The sequence below is a fragment of the Gouania willdenowi genome, chromosome 9 (genome assembly GCF_900634775.1).
Source record: "Gouania willdenowi chromosome 9, fGouWil2.1, whole genome shotgun sequence".
In the NCBI taxonomy this organism is placed as follows: domain Eukaryota; kingdom Metazoa; phylum Chordata; class Actinopteri; order Blenniiformes; family Gobiesocidae; genus Gouania; species Gouania willdenowi.
In genome coordinates this window covers 10,308,245-10,330,390 of record NC_041052.1, presented here as the reverse complement: position 1 = coordinate 10,330,390, position 22,146 = coordinate 10,308,245, and the positions used below count along the sequence as shown (strand labels likewise).

At 37.9% G+C, this 22,146-nt stretch overlaps 1 protein-coding gene across 1 annotated transcript; it reads left to right on the top strand.

Annotated features, from left to right (window-relative positions):
• Positions 1–178: 178 nt before the first annotated feature.
• Positions 179–13,877, top strand: ppef2a (protein phosphatase with EF-hand domain 2a). Its single transcript, XM_028457639.1, has 18 exons — positions 179–327; positions 1,422–1,484; positions 1,593–1,601; positions 2,908–3,035; positions 3,105–3,159; positions 3,245–3,420; positions 4,424–4,538; positions 4,956–5,002; positions 5,671–5,837; positions 5,921–5,957; positions 6,960–7,109; positions 7,191–7,565; positions 10,081–10,266; positions 10,344–10,486; positions 10,829–10,935; positions 12,061–12,233; positions 12,381–12,468; positions 13,617–13,877. Exons 2-18 carry the CDS (start codon positions 1,433–1,435, stop codon positions 13,868–13,870), a joined length of 2,262 nt encoding a protein of 753 aa, XP_028313440.1. The 5' UTR covers positions 179–327; positions 1,422–1,432; the 3' UTR covers positions 13,871–13,877.
• The last annotated feature ends 8,269 nt before the right edge of the window (positions 13,878–22,146 follow it).

Here is a 22,146-nt window from a genome sequence, read left to right as displayed (position 1 = left end):
ATATAAAGACCAGGCTAGTCCCATCAAGTCATTAGCTGCACTAATCCACTTGTGGCTCCATGCTTTGATTATGCAAACACACCGAGCTCCAGCAGAGTCTTGGTGGACTTGGAGTGAGGATGTCCTGCACTATGAGGCCTGTGTGGATGCTGCGGCTCTTCATCCACCTACCATGAGCAGTTCCACTGGTGACACTGGTGGAGTTGTTTACCTGATGCTGGTGGACTGATGGAGGATGAAGATTAGCAAATGGCTCTTTGAGTACTAACTAATGCCTTGAGCAGGCGGGGGAATAATCTATGAAGAAGCATTAAAGGAGGCGACCACGTAAGTAAAGATTACATACACTGATCATCCATTGGGTTGTTTAGCCTGGATAAATAAGACTGATGGCATTAGTTGGTTAAGTATTTTTAAAGGTTGTTTTAGAATCAATGCATTACTGTATATCATGTACACCTCTTGAATGTAACTATTTATGTAATCCCAAACCTATGAGTGCTGAATGTAAAAACTCAGTCACTTTTTCATAGCCTACATATTTTGAACATTTAGCTCATTTTTCTTTCATTTGAGGTAGAAATTCATGTAAAACAGCATATTTTGTATCATTGTTAAAAATGTGTACACTTGAAAATGAATCTAAATGTAAATGTTAAATCTAAACCTAATTGTTCAATCGGTCGACAAGTGTAAAGCTAAATGTTTTTAAACTATGCAAAGTGGACAGGTCAGCCCTTGACAATTTGACATTTAGATTTAGATTTAAATTTCATATTTATATTTAACTTTTACATTTAGACTTAGATTTAATATTTATATTTAACTTTGACATTTATATTTATTTGTCATGTTTACACATTTTTACAATGATATAAAACATTTTGTTTTACATGAAATTGTCTCAAATGAAAGAAAAATGAGCTAAACGTGAGGAAAGTGAGCCAAATGTTCAAAATATGTCGGTAAAACAACACGGTCACGTGTTTACCTGAACAAATTCATTGTTATAGCTTTGATTTGGATAATGTCAATACAACATGTAGGCTGTGGTAGATTGACAGTTGTTTGGTTTATTTCATACTTCATTTAACAGAGCTTCTTCCTCTTCAGTTTCATACACTGCCTAAAGTAAGGCTTGACAGAATTTCACAGAGCGGTGCTGTGCTGCAGGTTTGAGGTCAGTCACAGAGGTCAGGAGTTGAATAGAAGGTAATAAGATTAAAAGAGCACCCGGTTAAACGTCCTCCACACTCAGCTTTGCTCTTCATGCTGAGACAGGCTCAACAGGAATGAATGGGTTTACCAGAGGCCAGGATAATAGAGTGTAATCATGTGTGCTACACTTCAGTTTCAAAACAACTTTGTTGTCTTTCTCTGGATTCAAGTGATCTGATGAGTTGATTGTTTGATGCTTTAAGCAGGTACAGTCATGGGATGTGGCGTCACAAAGTCCGACCAGTTCCACAAACAGTCTGGAAAAGGTGGAAAATACTTCCTCGCCATTTGTGTTGTACTATCATCATCAATGCATCATCTAACTATTGTTTCACCATTGTGTGTTTTCTTTTATTCTGAAATGCTGCTTACAGCCGTCACAAGTAAGACACACGCCTTTCATCTCCTTTTGTGCTTATGTGGATTTGCTGTAGTTGGATTAAAGTATGTTTTATAACATGTGCTTGCGTAGCTGTTGTGTTTCCTGAAACAAAAAGCTCCACAAATGTTAACGCTGTCAGTGTTTCCAAGCAGTTTTCTATGCAGGGTTTGCATGTTTTCCTTTGCCGTGCATGGGCTCGCTCTTGGATATTCTCCTGCGTTACAAAACCATTTGGTTCACAGACGGTTATAAATCAGCATAATTCCACATTTTTAAATAAAGATGCGGCAGGACAGATGCGTTTCTAGATATATGCAGATTATGCAACCGCATCGGGCCCCATAAGCCACTAGGGGCCACTAAAGTTGAGTCCTATGCTTCATCTGAGAAGAACAAAAGGTACTCGTTTTCATCCTAAATGTATATATGGGCAAAATTTTCATTAGGGGCACATTTGGGAAAAAATATGTCTGGGCCTGGTACTTTTTAACATATTGTTTTCAGGGGGAAAAAAAACCACTGAAATATCAAGTGTGTATTGCTTAATAAAGCGGAAAGTTCTATTTTTTTATTAATTTTTTTGTTTTGCTGTAATGCAGGCTCGATTGATGATTTTCAGCACTTTTACCTTCTTTTTCCACTCTGTTATCATCAACCGTATACATGGAAACCCGAGAGCAACTTATTGATGTCAATTTTTAAAAAGGCAATGAAGGACATTAGGTATTACAACAGGAACCATTGAGTGTGTTGTACTGTTGTACTTTCCACTCCGTTACCACAAATAGGCAACGGAGTGGAAAGACCTTCATTGTTTAACCCCCATATTAAACCAAAATTAGGAAGAATTCAGCACTGCTGCTATGCTGGTCATACAGCATGTCGAACATTTTGCCTATATATATATGATAAGAAGTTTTAATCTGACCCCCACCGACTTCTACCCTTGACAATGTATCTTGTGACATTTTAATATCATGATTTCTTGTCATAAGACACATTTATAATATTTATCAGAATATATTATTTCCTTTTGTTTGTGTTTGCAAGATGTTACAAGGTTTTTCCATATCTGGAACAAATTAATATCATTTTCCACAAACAACAACAACTAAAAAAGTCCAGCTGTGCTGGTGAAAAATAACTAATTCTGATCTAGTTGTTCGTATTGACTTACCAATTGTTGTGAAACTTAGACTTTCTGGTATTATCAAACAGGTGATAAGGACTTGCTTGGCAGTGTATGGGCCTATTGGTGGTGTCCATTAGTGAATACAACTGCTCCAACTGGATCTTCTTTGTTTCAGCCATAAAAGCTGCTGTCCTGATTCAGCGATGGTACCGACAGTACGTCGCCCGCACGGAGATGAGACGCAGGTACACCTGGCACATCTTCCAGTCCATCGAATACTCTGGAGAACAGGCCCAGATAAAGGTGATAAGTGCTGAAAGCTCAGCGAATGGTATGAAAATCTGACCTCCATGTCTGATTCCACTTCTACAGCTTTACAATTTCCTCGGCTACCTCATGGATAATTTCACACCATCAAGCAACGAGCGTGAGAACTCTCTTTAGATTCACTTGGCCTTTAACTCCCTTTGGTTTTGACGGAGAATCAAAGTTTCAATGGTCTCTTTCAACAGGAAACTTAATCTCACACATCTTCAGAGAGAATGAGGTGTGCCGGGATGCAGAGTGGGAGAGATACTTCAGCTACGAGAACATTGAGGTGCCTGATATTTACTCAGGACCTCATCTGACCTTCCCTCTGACGGTGGAGCAGGCCTTCGGTCTAGTGGAAGCCTTTAGGAACAAGAAGGTAAGCAAACCACGGAGTGTGTCAACGTGTTTTTAATCACTGTAAGTGTGATGAATACATGAAATCAGACCTGAGCAATCGCCTACACTCCCATCTACAGATAGATGTTTGGAAAGACTGCTGCAACAATACATGCCTTTCTATATAAAAACTTATTGGGATTCAAAAATCTATTTACTCTCACTTATGGGGCCCGACCCACATGTTAAGAACACTTTGCTTAATTAGAAAAGAATGACTTTCCTCACAAAGATCAAAAGACAAAGGTTTTAAACAGAAACAGTTAGGAATTATACCAATAATAAGATAATCCTCATTAATAGATAGATAGATAGATAGATAGATAGATAGATAGATAGATAGATAGATAGATAGTTAGATAACTTTATTTCAGAATCAGGGTACATATAAACCATACAAACACAAAAACCAAAATGGAAGCTACATAATAGAATTATGAACGTTTTTTGTTCTATTTTAATTTCTGTTATGGCGTGAAACTGTTTATTACAGATGCAGAATAATAATAATAATAATAATACACTTCATTAACACTCCATTAACCGTGCATCTTTAACATATTTGACTACAAACTGCAGCTCCATAAATTGTAAATTGTCAACTTTGTCAAGTTTTTGTCATATTTGAGTTTCAAAGCGCATCAGTGATTTATCGTTAAAAAGCTACTTTTCATCATTGATCAAAGACAAATATCTGATATATCATCAAAATTGACAAATATTTGTTCAACAGCAATCCTTTATATGAAGTTCTTTCAAACATTTGAATGATGCTGAACAATATGTTTGGCTGACAAAGCTGTTAGTCAGCAGATAAAACACAAAAAAAACCCAATAAAACATATGATTCATAACTGACTAGACTAAACTGAATACATATTTTAGCAGGAACCAGGTATTGTGTAGCCTATCTATGGTGAGGTCATCCACACAGTGCTGGAGGTGTGTCCCTGCTCCTTTCTGACACATTTCTCTGCCAGCAGCAGCTGCACTCACGCTACGTCCTCCAGCTCCTCCTGGAGACGTGGAAGCTGCTCCGCATGTTGCCAAACATCAGCCGCATCTCCACCTGCCACAGCAAAGAGATCACCATATGTGGTGAGACTTAAAAAAGTGGAACATTAGTTTCTTTATTTCAAAACTATTTATTGTACGACTTCTCTTAGTGGACGAGAAGAGACTTCCTTACCTTTGTGATATTTGGCTTTATTCTCTGAACTGACCTGTTGCTCTCGTTGTTGCTGCTCTCTGTGATATGTGCTATTAATACGATACCTTTAGTGGTGTTTATGTGCATTAAAGCTTCTCTCATCTTCAACATCTTCAACCATTATATTTTACCTTAGTACTTTCTTTGCACTGTTTTAAATTTTTTTCTTAATTTTTAAATTTTTAAATTTCTACATTGTACTTTCCCTGCATGCCCCTGTGTTCCCATACCTGTAAGCTGCTGGAACTGTGAATTTCTCTTGGAGATGAATAAAGTATCTATCTATCTATCTATCTATCTAACAGGTGACCTGCATGGACAACTGGAGGATCTACTACTGATTTTCTACAAGGTTAGCAATAGTTACGGTACATGCAGAGCGGTTTCTGGCAATATGCTGAAAGTCCTAGACCTGTTTTTACAAACACTGGAATAGGCAAGGCAAGGCCAATTTATTTGTATAGCGCATTTCATACACAAGGCAACTCAATGTGCTTTACATGATCAAAACGTGCAACAGAAAACATTCAACAGCTTAAAAATCAACAAGAACATTAAAATCAGTAGCAAAAACATTTAAAATCAATCGTAAAAACATTGAATAAACAATAACTTCATTAAAAATCTCCCTCTCAATCATACGCAGTAGAGAAAAAGAGTTCCTTTAACTTGGATTTAAAACGGTTTACATTGGATGGAGAATTCAGCTCTGCTGGCAGTTTGTTCCACCTCTTTGCAGCATAACAACTAAAAGCAGGGTCACCAAGTTTGCTGTGAGCTCTGGGCTCCATTATCTGACCCTGTGTCCATGGATCTGAGAGACCTGCTGGGTTCATACCTTACGAACATCTCTCAGATGGATTCTGGACCAAACCCATTCACAAATTTATACACCAGTAGCAGAACTTCATAAAAATTGATATACTTGTGGATTAGCCTTTTATTTGGCTTATCTGGCTCTTTAAAATCTTATTCTAGCAAGGCTTTAAATGTTTTTTTGTGTATGTGTTTGACTTAAAGAACGGCATGCCATCCCTGGAAAACCCCTATGTGTTTAATGGAGACTTTGTGGACCGAGGCAGGGACTCCATCGAGATCCTCCTCATTCTTTTTTCATTCCTGATCCTCTACCCGGGTGATGTCCACCTCAACAGAGGGAACCACGAGGACCACATCGTCAACCTGAGGTTAAAAAACAAAACATTTACCAGCTCAGAGGCCTTGGAAGCAATAATAAGTGCACATGTTCGTGTCTCTGTGGGTGGTTTAGATATGGCTTCACGAAGGAGGTTTTGACGAAATACAAGGTAAGTTTGTCTCTTGTGACGCCACACATCTCAACACACCCTAATCCTGCTTCATTGTTGCTTTTCCATAGACGGATTTCCTGTTTCCTTCTGCGTGCAGTTGTTAAAGAAGTCCACCTATGTAACAGCAGGCACTTTGCGTTTCCAATAAAGCCACTGGCCGTCATGCTTTGCAGACTATAGTGGTGACTCCCTCTCACAGCTAAGAGGATTTGTGGTCATTAAACTAGATGACAGCAAGACACTTGGCCTCAAGATGAGTCAAAAGAAAGGCCGAGTGAACGTGCATATACAAAATAAGACTGATTTCAGATTATATCATGCCTTTATTTAATTTTGAGGAATTATTCTTGCACGTGGTCATTGATACTGATAGCTGCGCATTGTAAACAGGATCTGGTTAATGTGCAACCAACCAAACGACTAAAAAGGCAATAATAGACAAAAAGCAAAAATAGAATTGGTTATTTTCAAAGTTTGTGTAAAAGGATTAAAAAGTCATACAAAACTTCTTCGAAAAGATCACTGAATATATTTTTACTGGACAAAAACTAGATCAAACTCAACCCCAGAGGATACCCATGCAAGCACATGGAGAACATCCAACTCCACTTAGAAAGGACCCAAGTGTCCAACCTAGGGTTTGAACTCAGGAACTTCTTGCTGCAAGGCAAATGTGTTATTGATCAATCAAAAAAATACAATTTTTTTGCCTAAGGGCTGAAACTAAGAATAATTCTATACATTTCCTATGATCGAATGGACCTATGCTATGTACTTTGGACTGTAGGAAGTAAAGAAACAGAAGTATGCAGAGGAAAGAGGGGGGAAAAGAAAGAACCCACAAAACCCTAAAGCCTACATGCCCAGGTTGAATTAGGGATTAAACTATCAATCTTGAAACAAAAGTAGAACGTTGTGCATCCAAACAACAATCAACTGTTATGATTGATACACTCGAGCTGACTGTTCTGGTTCTTCTTCTTTTGTGTTGACTATAAGCTGCATGGTAAGAGGATCCTCAAGCTGCTGCAGAAAATCTTCAGCTGGTTGCCGTTGGCGACTGTAATCGATCAGAAGGTGCTGGTCCTCCACGGTGGCATCTCTGACACCACAGATCTCAGCATCCTCACCAGATTGGACAGACACACCGTAAGGAATCAAACTGGATAGAAGCACGTGTTAGTGTCAGAAAGTCCCTGAACCCAATGTCCTCCCGTTTTTCTGACCCAGTACATCTCAGCGCTGAGGCCTCCAAAGAAAAGACACATGAGCTCGGCCACTGCATCAATTGACTCAGACATGGACGACGACATCTGGTCAGCCAATAGGATGTCTCAGCGACGGGCCTCCCTTACATATCCTAAACCTATTGGAACCAAGGAGTGCTTCCACAACCGCTCCCTGCAGGACTTCTCCGAGCGGATCAGAGCCAACATCGAGGCGCTGGAGATGTGTAAGAGGCAGGTTCATGCTCATGCTCAGGCTCAGGATCAGGCTCAAGCTCAAGCTCAGACCAACTCACCTATCAGCAGCTCAGACGTAGACTCAGTGTCTCTGTCCTGTGAGTCCATCAGGAGTTACACAGCTAAGGACGAGTGGAGGCAGGTGAGTAGGAGTAAAACTCTTTACAAATGAGTGCAAAAGAGAGTATAGTCCGGTTGCCAAACCTTTAATTCAATGTGAAACTTGTGAAAATACCCCCAAGCATGTTATGACTGATTCTGGTAGAGGAAGTTCCATAGAATCGGAAACTGGATGATGCCAAGCTGGCATCATTGAGGGTTTTGAGCAATTCAAGATGGTGTCCAAGATAGCTGCTGAAAATAACCAAATCTATAATTGGTCCTAACTTGATCAATTATAGTAGGCTTTTTGTTGTGCTTTGTCACAAAGTGGAACCAACAAAACTGACTAAAAGACATTATTGAAATTCCAACATCTAAAGACTATACATAGAAAATGCAGATTTTTATAACTGATTTTCCAAAACAAAAAAGATTTTTCTCACTTTTAAGGCCAGACATCGGAATATTTTTGAGTAGACTTCTTATTGCAGATGTATCAAGTGAAACAACACATACATTACGTCAGTGGTTCTCAACCTTTTCAGTCCGCAATCCTCAAAATAAAATTGCAGAGACCGGGGTACCTGAAGGTGGTCGAACACAGACATGAACATTGAAGAACAGTCATGGAGAGACAGGGCCATCTATAAAGGGGGAATAAAGGGGAGAGCTTTTTGGAGCCCATCCATAAAGTCAGCAAAATGATGCTGCATTGTTCTATCAATCTGTGATAACCACATTTATTTATTTATCTGAATAATATCCACTGTTATCCAGTAAGTTTATTATTATTTGTGCCATAGTATATAGTCATTTTAAAGAAATAAAATGTGTTGAAATTGACCAAAAATGGTGGAAAAAGTGGTGAAATGGTGTTTTTAATGGCCAAAAATGGACAGAAAAAGTGGTAAAAAGAGTGCAAAATGGCAATATTGGCTTAAAAGTGGCAAAAAAAAAAGGAGGAAGAATGAGTTGAAACTGGCAAATGATGGGCATGACAAATTGTGAATGTGGTCAAATTGGCAAAAGTAAGCAGGAAATATGGTAAAGAGGGGTTAAGTGATAATATGTTAACTTAACGTTTGAGACATTAGGTGGGAAAAGTGGTGGAAAGTCTTTATATAAGTGCCAAAAATGTCTTGAAAAAAATGTGCAGAAAAGGCATTGAAAATTGACAAAGAAGTAACAGAAATGGGATTAATGTAGCAAAAATGCATTAAAAGGAACAAAAAAATATATGGCAAGAAAAAGTGTTAAAAATAGGTTAAAATTTGGCAAGTTTGGTGTAGTTGCAGGAAAAGGGTCAAAATAAGCAAAAAATGGGCCTAAATTATTCAAAAAAATATTCTTAGTTTCTTGAAGACACCTGGATACCCCGATCCCAAGGTTGAGAACCCCTGTGTTGAATCAATATGTGAAAACAGGAACAATGACTATCTCACATGGTTAAGTAGCTCTGTGTTTACACCGTGGAGGGACAGACACGGCTGAGCTGATGACGTCCTCTCTGCTACAGCTTTACTCAGCGTCACACATTCTCCACCAGTGATCAAACCACACCTCAAACAAGATCCTGTACTCAGTGCAGTGATTACCCTGTAATCCAACACCGTCATTAATCCCTCAGCCATGGCTTTGATCTGCTTTAGTGACCAAACTGAAGAGCGGGCTGAGAGCAGCCCATTCATTGGGTTCTGGTTGGATCAAAAACATGTAAAAGAAAAAGTATTGATCACTGAGGAAAGAAAATGTATACTATGCAAACAGATTAAGGACAACTTTGATGAAGAAAATAATTTTGGAGATTAAAGTCGAAATTTTGAAAATAAAATCAAAACAATATTGTGATAAAACTCAAAGGTCTGCTAATGAAGGCAAATCTACGGTAGCTGACAAGGGCCAATTCACCATATACGACAATAAACATGGACGTCTACAAAATGCCGTGTATCGATGAATGCGTTAAACTAAACTTCAAAGTAGAATTTAATCTCAAATAGATATTTTCTTTTTAGCTCATAAACACAGCGTTATAATCTCTTTAAGGACATTGAAGCGATTCACCTTCTGTGGCTATTGAGGAGCTACAAAAACAGTTTAGGGCCAGTTTTGATGGAGATTGTTGTCGTATATGATGAATTGGCCCTAGTCTGTTTACGTAAATTTGACTTTATTAGCAAACCTGGGACTATTGTATTTTGCGTTTATTTTCAACATTTCAACTTTATTCTCGATTTGCCCAAAATTATTTTCTCCATCAAAACTGGCCCTAATCTGCTTTGGTAGTATACACATCAAGATCTTACTGTTTGTCAAAAACCCTGCCTTATAAACTAAGTGTTGACTTAGATTGTTTTAAATTTTCACATGAATACCATAAACACAATATTAGCCTTGATTGTACCCATTATTAATCAGCTGTCATGTTTACTTTGGAGTCTTTGGTTTCATAGGTTACTTGTTCCCACCGTTACGCAAAGAAGTACAAAACAGATGTGTCAGCCAAAATTAGGAGTTTATAATAGATTGAAATTCTCTCTTCTCTGGAACAACAGATCCTGGACCTGTTGTGGAGCGACCCGATGACTCAGGACGGCTGCATCCCCAATGAAGTGCGAGGAGGAGGCTGCTACTGGGGCCCCGACATCACGGAGGACTTCCTGCTGCGACACAACCTGCAGCTCATCATACGCTCGCACGAGTGCAAACAAGACGGCTATGAGTTCTGTCACAATAGAAAGGTCAGCTCAGCTACTGGGGGGGGGTTAAAGGTCAAAGGTGTCATCCTCTCCTCTGTTCCCGCTGTTGCGTTCTTTAGGTCCTCACTCTCTTCTCGGCCTCCAATTACTACGACGTGGGGAGCAACAGGGGAGCTTATGTCAAAATGGGTCCAGATCTCGTGCCTCTTGTGTTTCAGTACCAAGCCAGCAACATGACCAGAGAACTCACTGTGCGACAAAGGTTAGCTAAATAAACCATGTGTCCTATAAAATGGAGACGTTTAACACCATTGCCTTTGATGTTTAGAAGTTTGATCCTTCAATATGTGAAAAAAGTCATGATGAAATGATGGTAATTTGCAGATTTTTGGTTTTTGGCAAAATACTTAAAGTGTCTTAAGGTAATGGACGTTTTACATTTTACAATTCAAATCTCCTCCTCGATGACAAAGTTATCAACACTTCTGATTTCAATCAATTTCATTTCACTTCTGACTTGTCTATTCATGTTCAGGGTCATGGGGTCTGTTGGTGCCTCATTCCTTACTTCTAATCTGTTTACTTCTTCCTGTTACATCTGCAGTGTCGGGCGGACCGAGCGCTCAGCCCTCAAAGTCCTGCGGGAGCAGCTGTTTGCGCACAAGTCTGACCTCATGAGTGCCTTCAAGAAGTTTGACAGCGACAACACAGGTTTGCATTAAATGGGTCAATCCCACACAGATCGGGTGGTATCACCATTTGTCCTCCATTCACAGTTCTCAAAGATCATTAGTTACTGTTAATCACATGTTACACCTCTTACCTGGGGAGAAATATGAGCTTACAGCTTTGTATTCTGTCTGGGTAGAATACTGTAAATTCCCACACAACAAAAATCCACAGAAGCAGACCAAAAACCAAAATCGCCCTATAGCAGACATAGGCAACTGGTGGCCCGGGGGCCACATGTGGCCCTTGGTCTAATTTTGTGCGGCCCATAAAAAAATTTACACAAAATGACTGGAAAATACAGAAAACAACAACAAATATACAGAATGTGTCCCCCAAAACACACAAATCGACAACATAAATGCAGAAACGTACACAAAATTACAAAAAGAACACAAACAATAACAAAAACATGCATAATGATTAAATAAAACACACAAAATGACTACAAACTTACAAAACAACCAAACCCCTCCCCCCCCCGTAATAATGCTCAGATCAATCATTATTCTAAATGCTAACATAAATGTTGATAATGTGGCCCTCGGATCAGATACAATCACGTTTTTGTGGCCCCCACTGTGATAGTGTTGCCCATCCCTGCTCTATAGTTTCACTGTAACTTCAGAACAAGATGGGCCATCAAAATGTAGAATGCAAGCACTTTCAAAAATGTTGGAGAAGTTAGTTTACACATCACGGTCAAAAATAGGGAAATTTTTTTATGCAAAACATTAGCGCATTTTTCACAATTAATACACCATGTTAATACACAATGTTTTCAACAAATGGCAAAAAGAGAAACAAAACCAGATCAGGTGAAAGGGTTAAAATGATTGCATGTGATGTGCTGTCTGCTAAAGATGATGAAGACGAGAAAAGAAAAGGTTTGAGGATGTGATGAGAAGAGTTCAACTGAAAAAGAAAAAGAAAATAGAGGAGTTTTAATCAGAGAAAGCTACTGCTTTCATTGCGGTTTTTTTGTTACTATGATTTTGTCAGCACATTGTCAAAGTATTTATTTTTCCTTGTAAACAAATGAACTAATTGGTACAATTAATTCTATATTTTGTGTTTGTTAAAACATTCTTTATCCATCCCGGTCAGGTTTTGTGCCTCTGAATGACTGGGCCTCTGCAGTGGAGAGCGTGATGCACTTGGACCTTCCCTGGAGGATGCTCCGCTGTCAGCTGGTCACATGTAAGACCACCAGCGACGGCATGATCGACTACTACGAGTGGTTCAGTGAACTCGCCATTAAAGGACACAAAGACACAGATGTAAGGAGAATCGCCAGCGTCACCATTTGAAACCGTCAAAACAGTTTGAAATCAAAGGTCCAAGTTTTGACAAAAAGCTGCATCCACCTGTTAGCTACTGATGGTTTAAGATCCAGCTGTTTGTGTGTGTGTGGTTTTCTCTTTCAGCACATTGATCAAAGTCTTCTGGAAACATTGTACCGCCATCGCTCCACGTTGGAGACCATCTTCAGAATGGTGGACACAGACAACTCCGGTAAAAATCATTATTCTTCACTCTTTTCTGTGTCAGTTGGTTCGTGTGTTACAGTAAATCAAAGCCGGTGTCTGCAGAGGAACTTGTTGGCAAGCTTTAAAGACATTCTGCAGCTTTCAGTTTCAGCTGAGAGACTGAATTCCAAAACATTTAGCAACAAGCACAAGCAACACAAGCAAAACTAGTGACTTTAGCTCACGTTGGGGGATCAACTAGAGACAAACTGTCTGAATGTGGGTCAGTTAGGATGCAAAGTGTGTCAGCACTGTTATGACGTCTTAGCTCGTCATCGCTAATCCCCCTTTGCCAACGAAAGAAGCTGGACAGCAGCTGGATACAGCCTGAGTCCCATCATGGTGGTTCCCAAACTGGGGGCGTGACATCATGTTAAGGGGGTTGGGGGGACACTAGTATGGCCTTGCTGAAACTTGAGCCTGAAAAATAGAAAATGCTTTATTTTTACTTTGTACTTTATTAAGAGAGCTTTTTTTTTTTTTTTTTTACTTTTGGAAAATATGTGATTGCAAATGTGTGTATGTAATTTTTATGAAATTTGAAGAATAGTCCAAATTAAAAAAAAAAATTCAAAAAAGGTCACTTTTTTCACCTTTTTTATTTTCTTTTATTCTGTTGCGATGGTGTGGGGCATAAAACACTTTGATCTCTGGGTTTTTTCCTCCATCACTTAAATTATGGGGTGTTGAATGTAAAAACCCTTTTTCATAGCATTTTTCTTTTATTTGAGACTGAAATTCATGTAAAACAGACATGTTCTATATCATTGTTAAAAATGTGTACACATAAAAAAATTAATTTAAATCTAAATGTTAAATTGAAATCTAAATGTTAAATCGAAATCTAAATGTTAAATTGAAATCTAAATGTTAAATTGGTCGCCAAGTGTAATGCTAAATATTATGCAAAGTACTGCTTCTTTTTTCTTTGTATAATTTCTAAACATTTAGCTTTACACTTGGTGACCGATTTAACATTTACATTTAGATTCAACATCTAGATTTACATTTAAAATGTACATTTAGATTCAACATTTAAATTTAGATTTGTTTTGCATGTTTACACATTTTAACAGTGATATAGAACAAGCTGTTTTACATGAATTTGTCCCAACTCATCATCTTCTCCCTCAGGTTTCATCACCATTGAAGACTTTCGGCAGACCTGGAAGCTGTTGAGCGTCTACCTGAAGATGGAGATCACAGACGAGGCCATATCTGACATCGCCGTCACCATCGACAGCAACCAAGATGGCAGCATCGACATCGACGAGTTCATGGAGGCGTTTCGTCTCACGGACAAGAAGAGTCGGCTCGAGCGAGGACGCAGCATGTTCATGGTAACAGCCACTGACCTCACCAAGCTGGAGGGAGATCCCAACATCTGACCTAATGCTGTCACTATAGCAAACACAAGCTGCTATGATGACGCACATGAGGACACGGGAAGCTGCGTGGATCACTGAGATTAGAAGGGATGTCAAAGGTCAGCCTTCATCTCACGCTGGGACGCAGCTTTCTCTACTATCATGGAACTCTATTACTTACTGTTTTTAAGAGTTTTATGAGTCTTATTCACAACAAACAATTGTTCTGTTGATCAGACCAGACTCTGAAGGTAATAGTTTAATGATACCTATGACTAAACCAAAAATAGGAGCAGAAGGAAGATGAATGAACGTTGTATATACCAGGGGCGTCAAACTCATTTTAGTTCAGGGGCCAAATACGGAGCAGTTTGATCTCAAGTGGGCCACAGATTTTATGCGGGAAAACAAGTAATTTCATCATTATTGTATTGTGCCCTATAGTTTACACTTCTACGTATGCATAAAATACAAAATATGTAAGAAACAGATCATATCCAAGCAATAAGTGACAGATATCAGTCCCAACAGGATCTTCACTTTAGATTTTCTAGATTTTGTGACCAATTTCTATTTAAATAAGGGAAATGTTACGTAATAATTTGAGGAAAATTTAAGGTTTTGTAAAAAAAAAAAAAGAATAAAGATTTTTCAACAGTTGAGCATAAAAAATGACAGCAATCATGCAATATAAGTACAGGGAAAACTGTGAGCCCCCGCAAACCACACACTGATTCATATTTTCTCTGTCATTTTTACTTTCCCCCGCGGGCCAAATTGGATGCTCCAAAGGGCCGGATTTGGCCTCCGGGCCATGAGTTTGACACCTGTGGTATAAACCATAATTCAGTAGAATTTACAGTAAAATACTGGCAGTTGGGGATGGCAGAAATCCACCGTAAAAATGACGGTGTTGAGGTAGAGTACATTAAAGTACACAAAGCAGTCACAAAAGACTTAGTTTAAATTATTAAATATATGAAATATTTCTGTGTTTGCATCTGTATGTTTTACACTTGTTTACATACAACATCAATTTTGTCAGAAAAAAGGAAACCTAATTAATACTAAGTCGCCTGGTAAAATGTTACCACTGGCCTTATAAGCATATAAAACAATAACAAAAATAATCTTTTTAAAGTGTATTTTTCCTACTGTGACAATACATGGTCTCATACACAAAGTGTTTCATATATTTAATTCTTTTGGGTATTTGATTTGCACTAGGAGATAATTTTTGGGTTTTTGAGATGACTTTTGCTGTAATCTGCGCTATATAAATAAAGATTGACTGATTGGCTGATATACAAAAATGTAAATACCACCCATGGGGGATATATTGACTGAATATTGAAACACATCATTACATCCATCTGTATTTTATACTTGAAAGTGTTATTTAGAGTTAGCATAACAAAAAGCACAAAAAGGGGTCGACTCTGGATGCTCTTTGTATTTACATTTCTATAGGCCGATAAATTTTGGTTGAAAAGGCAAAATGTGTCAGTCGTCAAAATAACATATTTTTAAAAACAGGTTTTTTTCATGAGAGTGCTGTATGTTTATGTGTGTTTACCTATTTGAGTAAATACGTAGGTTTGATTTTAAGCTAACAATTACATCCTACGCGACAGCCTTTTGGTGGAATTCAATAAACCAGTGGTTCCCAAACTTTTTGTGCCCAAGTTACAAGTAAAAATCTGAAGGCACACCTACTGTGCAAAATAGCATTTATGATTTATGTGTTACCACTCATATCATGTACATTATCTGTAAATGTGCATAGTTATTTACTAATGTCAAATAAAATTTGACAAAGACAACTACATTACTCATGAAATATTTATTAACAAAATTTAAAAAAAAAAAAAAATAAATAGGTATAAAGTTTGCCTCTGTATTATGAAATGAGTGCATACAAAGTAGTATATTAAAAATTTTGTGTAGTTGTATATTGCAATAAATGTATGGTTGTCACAAAATCCTACGGCACACCTGGACTTGCCTCACGGCACACCAGCGTGCCGCGGTACACCGTTTGGGAACCACTGCCAACGACTCACAACAACAACAAACAATAGAAGAAAAATGTGATTTGACATTATGTCAATGTAAGTCTATAGGTGTAGCATTGTAATGCAGTTATTTTAAAAAGTTGGTTTGAACTTAATTGTAAATGTTTTTTGTTTTTTTTTTAGAAAGCTATGTAATAAATTTCCTTAATGAATATTTGCTAGGCCTAGTTTCAACACTGAATCAGTGTGTACAGGTTTGTACATGAATCTGTGAAGATTCACAAAGTGAAAATCAGTGAACTCCTACACTGGCTGTTGCAGTGCCTTATAGAAGCAGGAGAGTGCGATGCATAGAATGACTTGAAGTGTGGCTGCATGATGATTATTATTATAGGTGTGAGTGCAGCCGGCCAAACGTTCATCCTAAAAGAGAAAACTATATTTTTTTTTTCTTCTTAATGTCTTGTTGGGATTGTTGATGTGATGCAATTTGTGTGTTTTAAAGTAATATTTAAAACTGTAAACTGGAAGCTCTTTTACCATGCTGACTGTAAATATTATTTCTGTATTAAAACATACTTATTTATCTTTCATTTTGGGTTAGAAATACACTTTTGACAAAACTGGCATTGTTTCTTGAATTTATTATATCTTATAATACGTGTCCGTATGTATAGATCTGTGTATGTTTCTGTTCTGGTTTTAAACATTTTCACAAACTGCAAAAAAAAAAAAAAAAGAGAAAGTAGTAGTAGTTAAGGAAATAAGCTAATGAGCACTTTACACACATGTGCAGCTAGAACAAATGTAAAAATTCATTAATTCATGTTTGTTTGGTTTGACATTATAGTTTCTAAATGAAAAGCAATTTCATTATTATATTTAAAAGTTAATGTAAGATCCAAAAATGAATCAAGAATCGTGATTAAACCACAAACATTATCCTCAACTACAACACTGTACAACAACGATGGGCAACTTCAATCACAGTGGGGGCCACAAAAATGTGATTATATTATCTAAAGGCCACATTTTTTAAATTTAGTGTTAAGAATAATGACCAATTTGAGCTTTAATATAGGGGAAAAAAATGATATATTCCTGTCATTTTAGTATATTTTTTGATGTTTTGTGTTTTAGTTTGTGTTTTTCTTATTTTGTTTATTTTTCTGCAATTTTGTGTGTTTTTGGATTAATTTTGGGTGTTTTTGTAGCAGTTTTGCATGTCATCTTTAGTCATTTGGTGTATTTCATTTACTTTATCACTTTCGATCTTTCTTATTGTTTTGTTTATTTTAGTTTATAATTTTGTGGGTTTTTGGAGTCATTTTGTGCAGTAGCTTTTGGGGCCCCCCGTTGGCCTCCAGTTGCCAATGTCTGCTGTACAACATGACAAAGTGGGAATAGAAAAGGATTTTAACACCACACTCATCTAATGCTAATTTCTGGGATGTTAATCTTTAACAAATAATAAATATGTACAAAAACAGATATTTGATTCCATTTAACAACTTTTTTCTTTTTAATTGTGTACGTTTTAGATTGATTGCATTATTTATTGATATAGGAGCGCAACCAGATTTATATCATCACCAGTAGGTGGCACAGCAGATCAGTCAGTTGTGTTGATTAGCTCTAGGGCAGGGGTCTGCAACCTGCGGCTCTGGAGCCTCATGTGGCTCTTTAACTCTTTTGCAATGGCTCCCTATAGCTTAAAAAAATAAAAAAATAAAAAATTAAATGATGAATTGGTATTTCTTACAGAGGGTATTGATGATTAATGCCATTAACTTAAAATAAAAATCTGATAAAACAGTTGTTTAACCTTAAAATAAATCACATCCACTACAGACCATCAACTTTCATTGCCCCTGTGGCTAACCTAGGTTTTAAATTCCTTTTAAGATAACTAAACTAACAAAAAGACTATTCTGAAAGAATATAGAGATTGTATTTGTGTGGGGAAAGATTTATTTCATTGCCAACATGCCAGCTTAATATGTATGCTTGATATGCTGCAAGAAATAAGCAATTAGCATGTGTTGACCGACATGATCAAGTTATTTTTTGTAGCTCTTCAAATCCATTAACTCTAAAAATTATTCGATATTATTTTAACTGCATAGCATTTTATACACTGTATTGTTTTCCTTGAGAAGGTATTTTTTTACGGCTCCGGAAGGACTTCAATCCTGGCGAGATTAGGCAAAATGGCTCCTTTGAGGGTAAAGGTTGCTGACCCCTGCACTAGGGTATCAGAATCAGAAAAAGTTGCCCTTTGTTGAATGTTTAAAAGTGAAAATACCGCCTTTTTTAAACAAAATACAAATACAAATAAATCAGTCACTATTATCTGATCGTGGGCCCTTCAGTGAGGCAGCAGCTGCAGAAAATCCCAAGTTGATGTTTTGTCATTTCCTAGCAGTGCTTACAAATGATCCTTTAACTGTTGGGGGGGGGGGGGGGGGGGGGGGGGGGGGGGGGGAGCTAATGCAGGTCTAGACAAGCTGCAAGGATTTAAAAGCATTTCACAACTTAAAGTTTGCACTTAGTCACTGTTTATTCCTCCTGGAGGTCACTGGGAGCTTCTAGTTTAAAGAGAAATAAGGCCTCAGCACAAATGCTTAAAACTCCTAATAAATACACAGCTGCTCCCTGCTCAGTTGTAACAATTACACTCAAATGACCTCTCACACACTCACAACCTATGATCAAATCTGTTTTCCTTGAAAAATATAGACCTACGGGTACGCTTCGTCAGTGGTTTCTACAGAACTGAATGGATTCATTAAATATCCTGTTAAAGTCAGCTGACCCAGGGTGTAAAAAGCAAATAATTATGCTGAAATATTGATCAAACAAACATGTCTCAGTGGTTTTCATTTTTAATATTATGCTTCTGAATTATAACAAACATGGGATGATCTATGAACAGATTAATTATTCCAATAGAATGAGACGCCTTTCACACACATCTGGTTAATTATTTTTACAATGCTGTTTATGAGTGAACCAGAAATCATAAAAAAGTGGATTCTGGTCAGAATTGGTTAACTTTAAAGACACATAAGACAGAAACCTCCGTTGGATCATTAGTGTTGGGACGGTCATGAAGTGATTTTGATCTAAGCAGATACAGAGTCAAGTGTTTCTGTGCAGAGTCTATTTTAAACCACACACACACACACACACCCCACAGAGGGGCTTATTGTAGTGACAGGCAGAACAATAGAGTGGACAGTTAGACCCAGTTTCTTCAGTTCATTGTTGGCTGTTCCGCGGACCTGGCCGTCGTTCATCAGAACTTGGTGAAATAAACAGCAGACGACATTATGAACTTTGCACTTCATTGCAACTTTATTTTTTTGCAAATACACTAGAAACTTACAAAAGCACTGTATAAACATCTGTGCAGTGTAAAGTGGCAAAACTAAAAATGGATATTACTTTGAAATCATTTTTGCACCAACATGACAAGAGGGATTGTCATCTTCAGCAGCAAAACCAATTAGTCATTAAGAAAACGCACATTAGTGACTTCAGGGTAACAAACTGGGAGGGAAAAGTGGCCATTACAAAAAAAAGAAATAAAAAGGGAGGGGGGGGATGATATGGCACCAGTGCTCATCCCTGATAGGAGGGCTTCATTCATCAAGATTACATAACAGCTTCAATGCTTTACTCAGTCATGATTATCAGCCTTCCAGTAAATTGTTCCAGTTTGACAGAAACCACGCGTTTCTCCACAATTACAAACACTCACGTACACTCACCGGCTCTTTAAACTGGGTCATTCCCAGACACAAACTGGTCCAAGTGGAAGTTTTTGTAGTTTCAGCACACAAAAAAAAAAAAAATTAAAGAACAAATTACAGTGAAATCGGCTTAAAAAGTTAAGTTGAACATTACAAAATAATAGATTTAATTACTCTACAGCTGAAGAAAAAATACTTCTACACAAAAATCAAAAAAAAAAAAAATGAAATTCAGGATATAGTACAAACGCCCAAACAAATCCACATATTCTCAAACACAACTTTGTATTGCTTCGTCGGAAATAATACTGAGATTTTCCTGCTCACAAAGAGCATTGGTTACTTTTGTTTGCTTTGCAGGAAAAAAAACAAACTAAACCCATGAAATTTAGGACTTTTTTTTGCCTTGATGTAGTAAAGGCACATAGACGAAGAGTGTGAACAATCACACAGTGTCACAAATACTTAAAAAATGGGGGTGGCACTTTGAAAGAGACAAAAAAAAAAAAAAAAAAAAAAAAACCAAGGTTGGTGGTGGTTTTTAGTGGCACAGCTATTATCAAATAGCGTAAACACAGCATTGGGGCGGATCTATGTGGGTTATCTTTGGTCGAACAAGGGTGAGCCAATGGGAGCGCGATGGACTGGATAAGAAAGGACTGCACGACGGAGCAGAGAGTGTGTGATAGCTCCGGTGTGTTTACACAGCAATACACAGACGTGAAGGTCTGGTTCAAGGTTGATAGGGTTCGAGTTAAGATAGTGGACGAGGCAGAAGAGTGTATTTTCAGTGTATGGGACAGAGGTGGAACGAAAAGGCCTTCAGTGAAGAGTTTAGCTGGGTTGATGGTAGGAGAGTTTAAAATGACTGATAGCACTTTTATTGATGTCCAAAAATGTGCTGGAAATAGAGGGAAAGTTCCAGTTAGTCATAGACTGTGGTTGATTTATTTCTACAAACATTTTGGTCCCGTTTGAAGTTGTGTCCATGACGCTAATATTAGCTTTAAAGGAAACTGTTCGTTTGCCAGATAAAGGCCTAATCAGCAATAGTCATAAAAACAAAGATTATGGCTCTAGCCGCTAATCGCAGGAGCTATAAACTAAACAAAATGAACTTTGACAAAGTTGCGAAATCCACTCGCCTACAGCCAAGATAGTGTACAGAGTAAATCTCTAAAGCCTCAAACTTTGGTGTTTGTTCAGAATAAACAAGGACACCGCCAAACGCAATTAGCTCAAGGCCTTTAGTAGTCATGCTGTTAGCGACGTTTACCTCTATATTAGCACTGTGCTTGGTCTTTTCAAATAGCCAGTTATTCTGTGACTCAACCACAATGTTTTAAACCCAGTACCCACACCTTCCAGTACAATACTGGTACAGAGGCAGTAAGCCTCATTGAATAACTGTTTAATACAAACCCCTGCATAAAACCCAACACCTCAAACGACTTTATGTGATATGGTTAAAGAGATGGCAATACGAAAACAATGCTAGAAATAACTGCTGTCAACTGCTAATGCAATGGCAGCTTGCTCTGGGCTTTGTATCATGTGCTCGTGTTGGTAAAGGCACGAAACACAAAAACCGTCCAGAGATTTAAGACTTGGAAAAGGGAAAAAAAAAAAAAAAAAAAAAAAGACTGTGGTTCCCAGTAAATACAACGTCCTTAGTTAATGGAATATTTTAGCAGCAATAACAAAATACAAAAAGTATCAAAACAAGACACTCCATGTGCTGAGAAGCAAGTAACAGAGGCGTGGCTTACAATATCATCCGCGAAAAACAGCAAAAAAAACAAACAAATATTTGAAATGTACTGAACAACGGACCACCTTTAAAATTAACCAGGACACAAAACACGTATGAACACACATTGGGCACATTTTCTAGGCAAAGTGCAGGGAAATGATCACACTGACAATATAATGGCCTTGAACTTTTCTTCCTGTCAGAAACCACTGGTTGGGTTGAACCAGCCAGGGTGTGGTCCACATCGAGGAAAGACACAACAATGCTAATGCAAGACAAACAGTGATTCAAGTGCAGCGGGAAGTGCCCCAATATTTGCTGAGTGACACAAACAACTCCCACACTTCAATGAGTCACGGCACTTGGACAGTGTCTTTGACAGATTAGCAATAGACAAGTAGATGTCATATCTAACTGGTAGACTTGTGTGAGGACTGGTTGTAGCAATCCTAATTGTGCTTTCTCTAATATGTAACAGTTTTAGGTGTGCAGGAGCAGAGCTATTATCTAGCCTCTTTCCCAAGCACTTCTTCCTGCATCTAGTCCGAGGTATCTCCACAGTTTCCCAGTTACTACAAGCACAATAGGCTTCCAGCTTATTTGAACACGCTAAACCATTGTGTAAGGCAAGAAGCAGGTTCCAGAGATGTTAGTGTTTCTCTTTTGTTCAGAAGGCGAGGACTCCTCAAAGGCGACATCATTTCTAATGATTTCACAGTAAGCTGGATGCCACCTTCAGGAGAACCTTGAAATGAAACTGAAAGTCTAAACAGA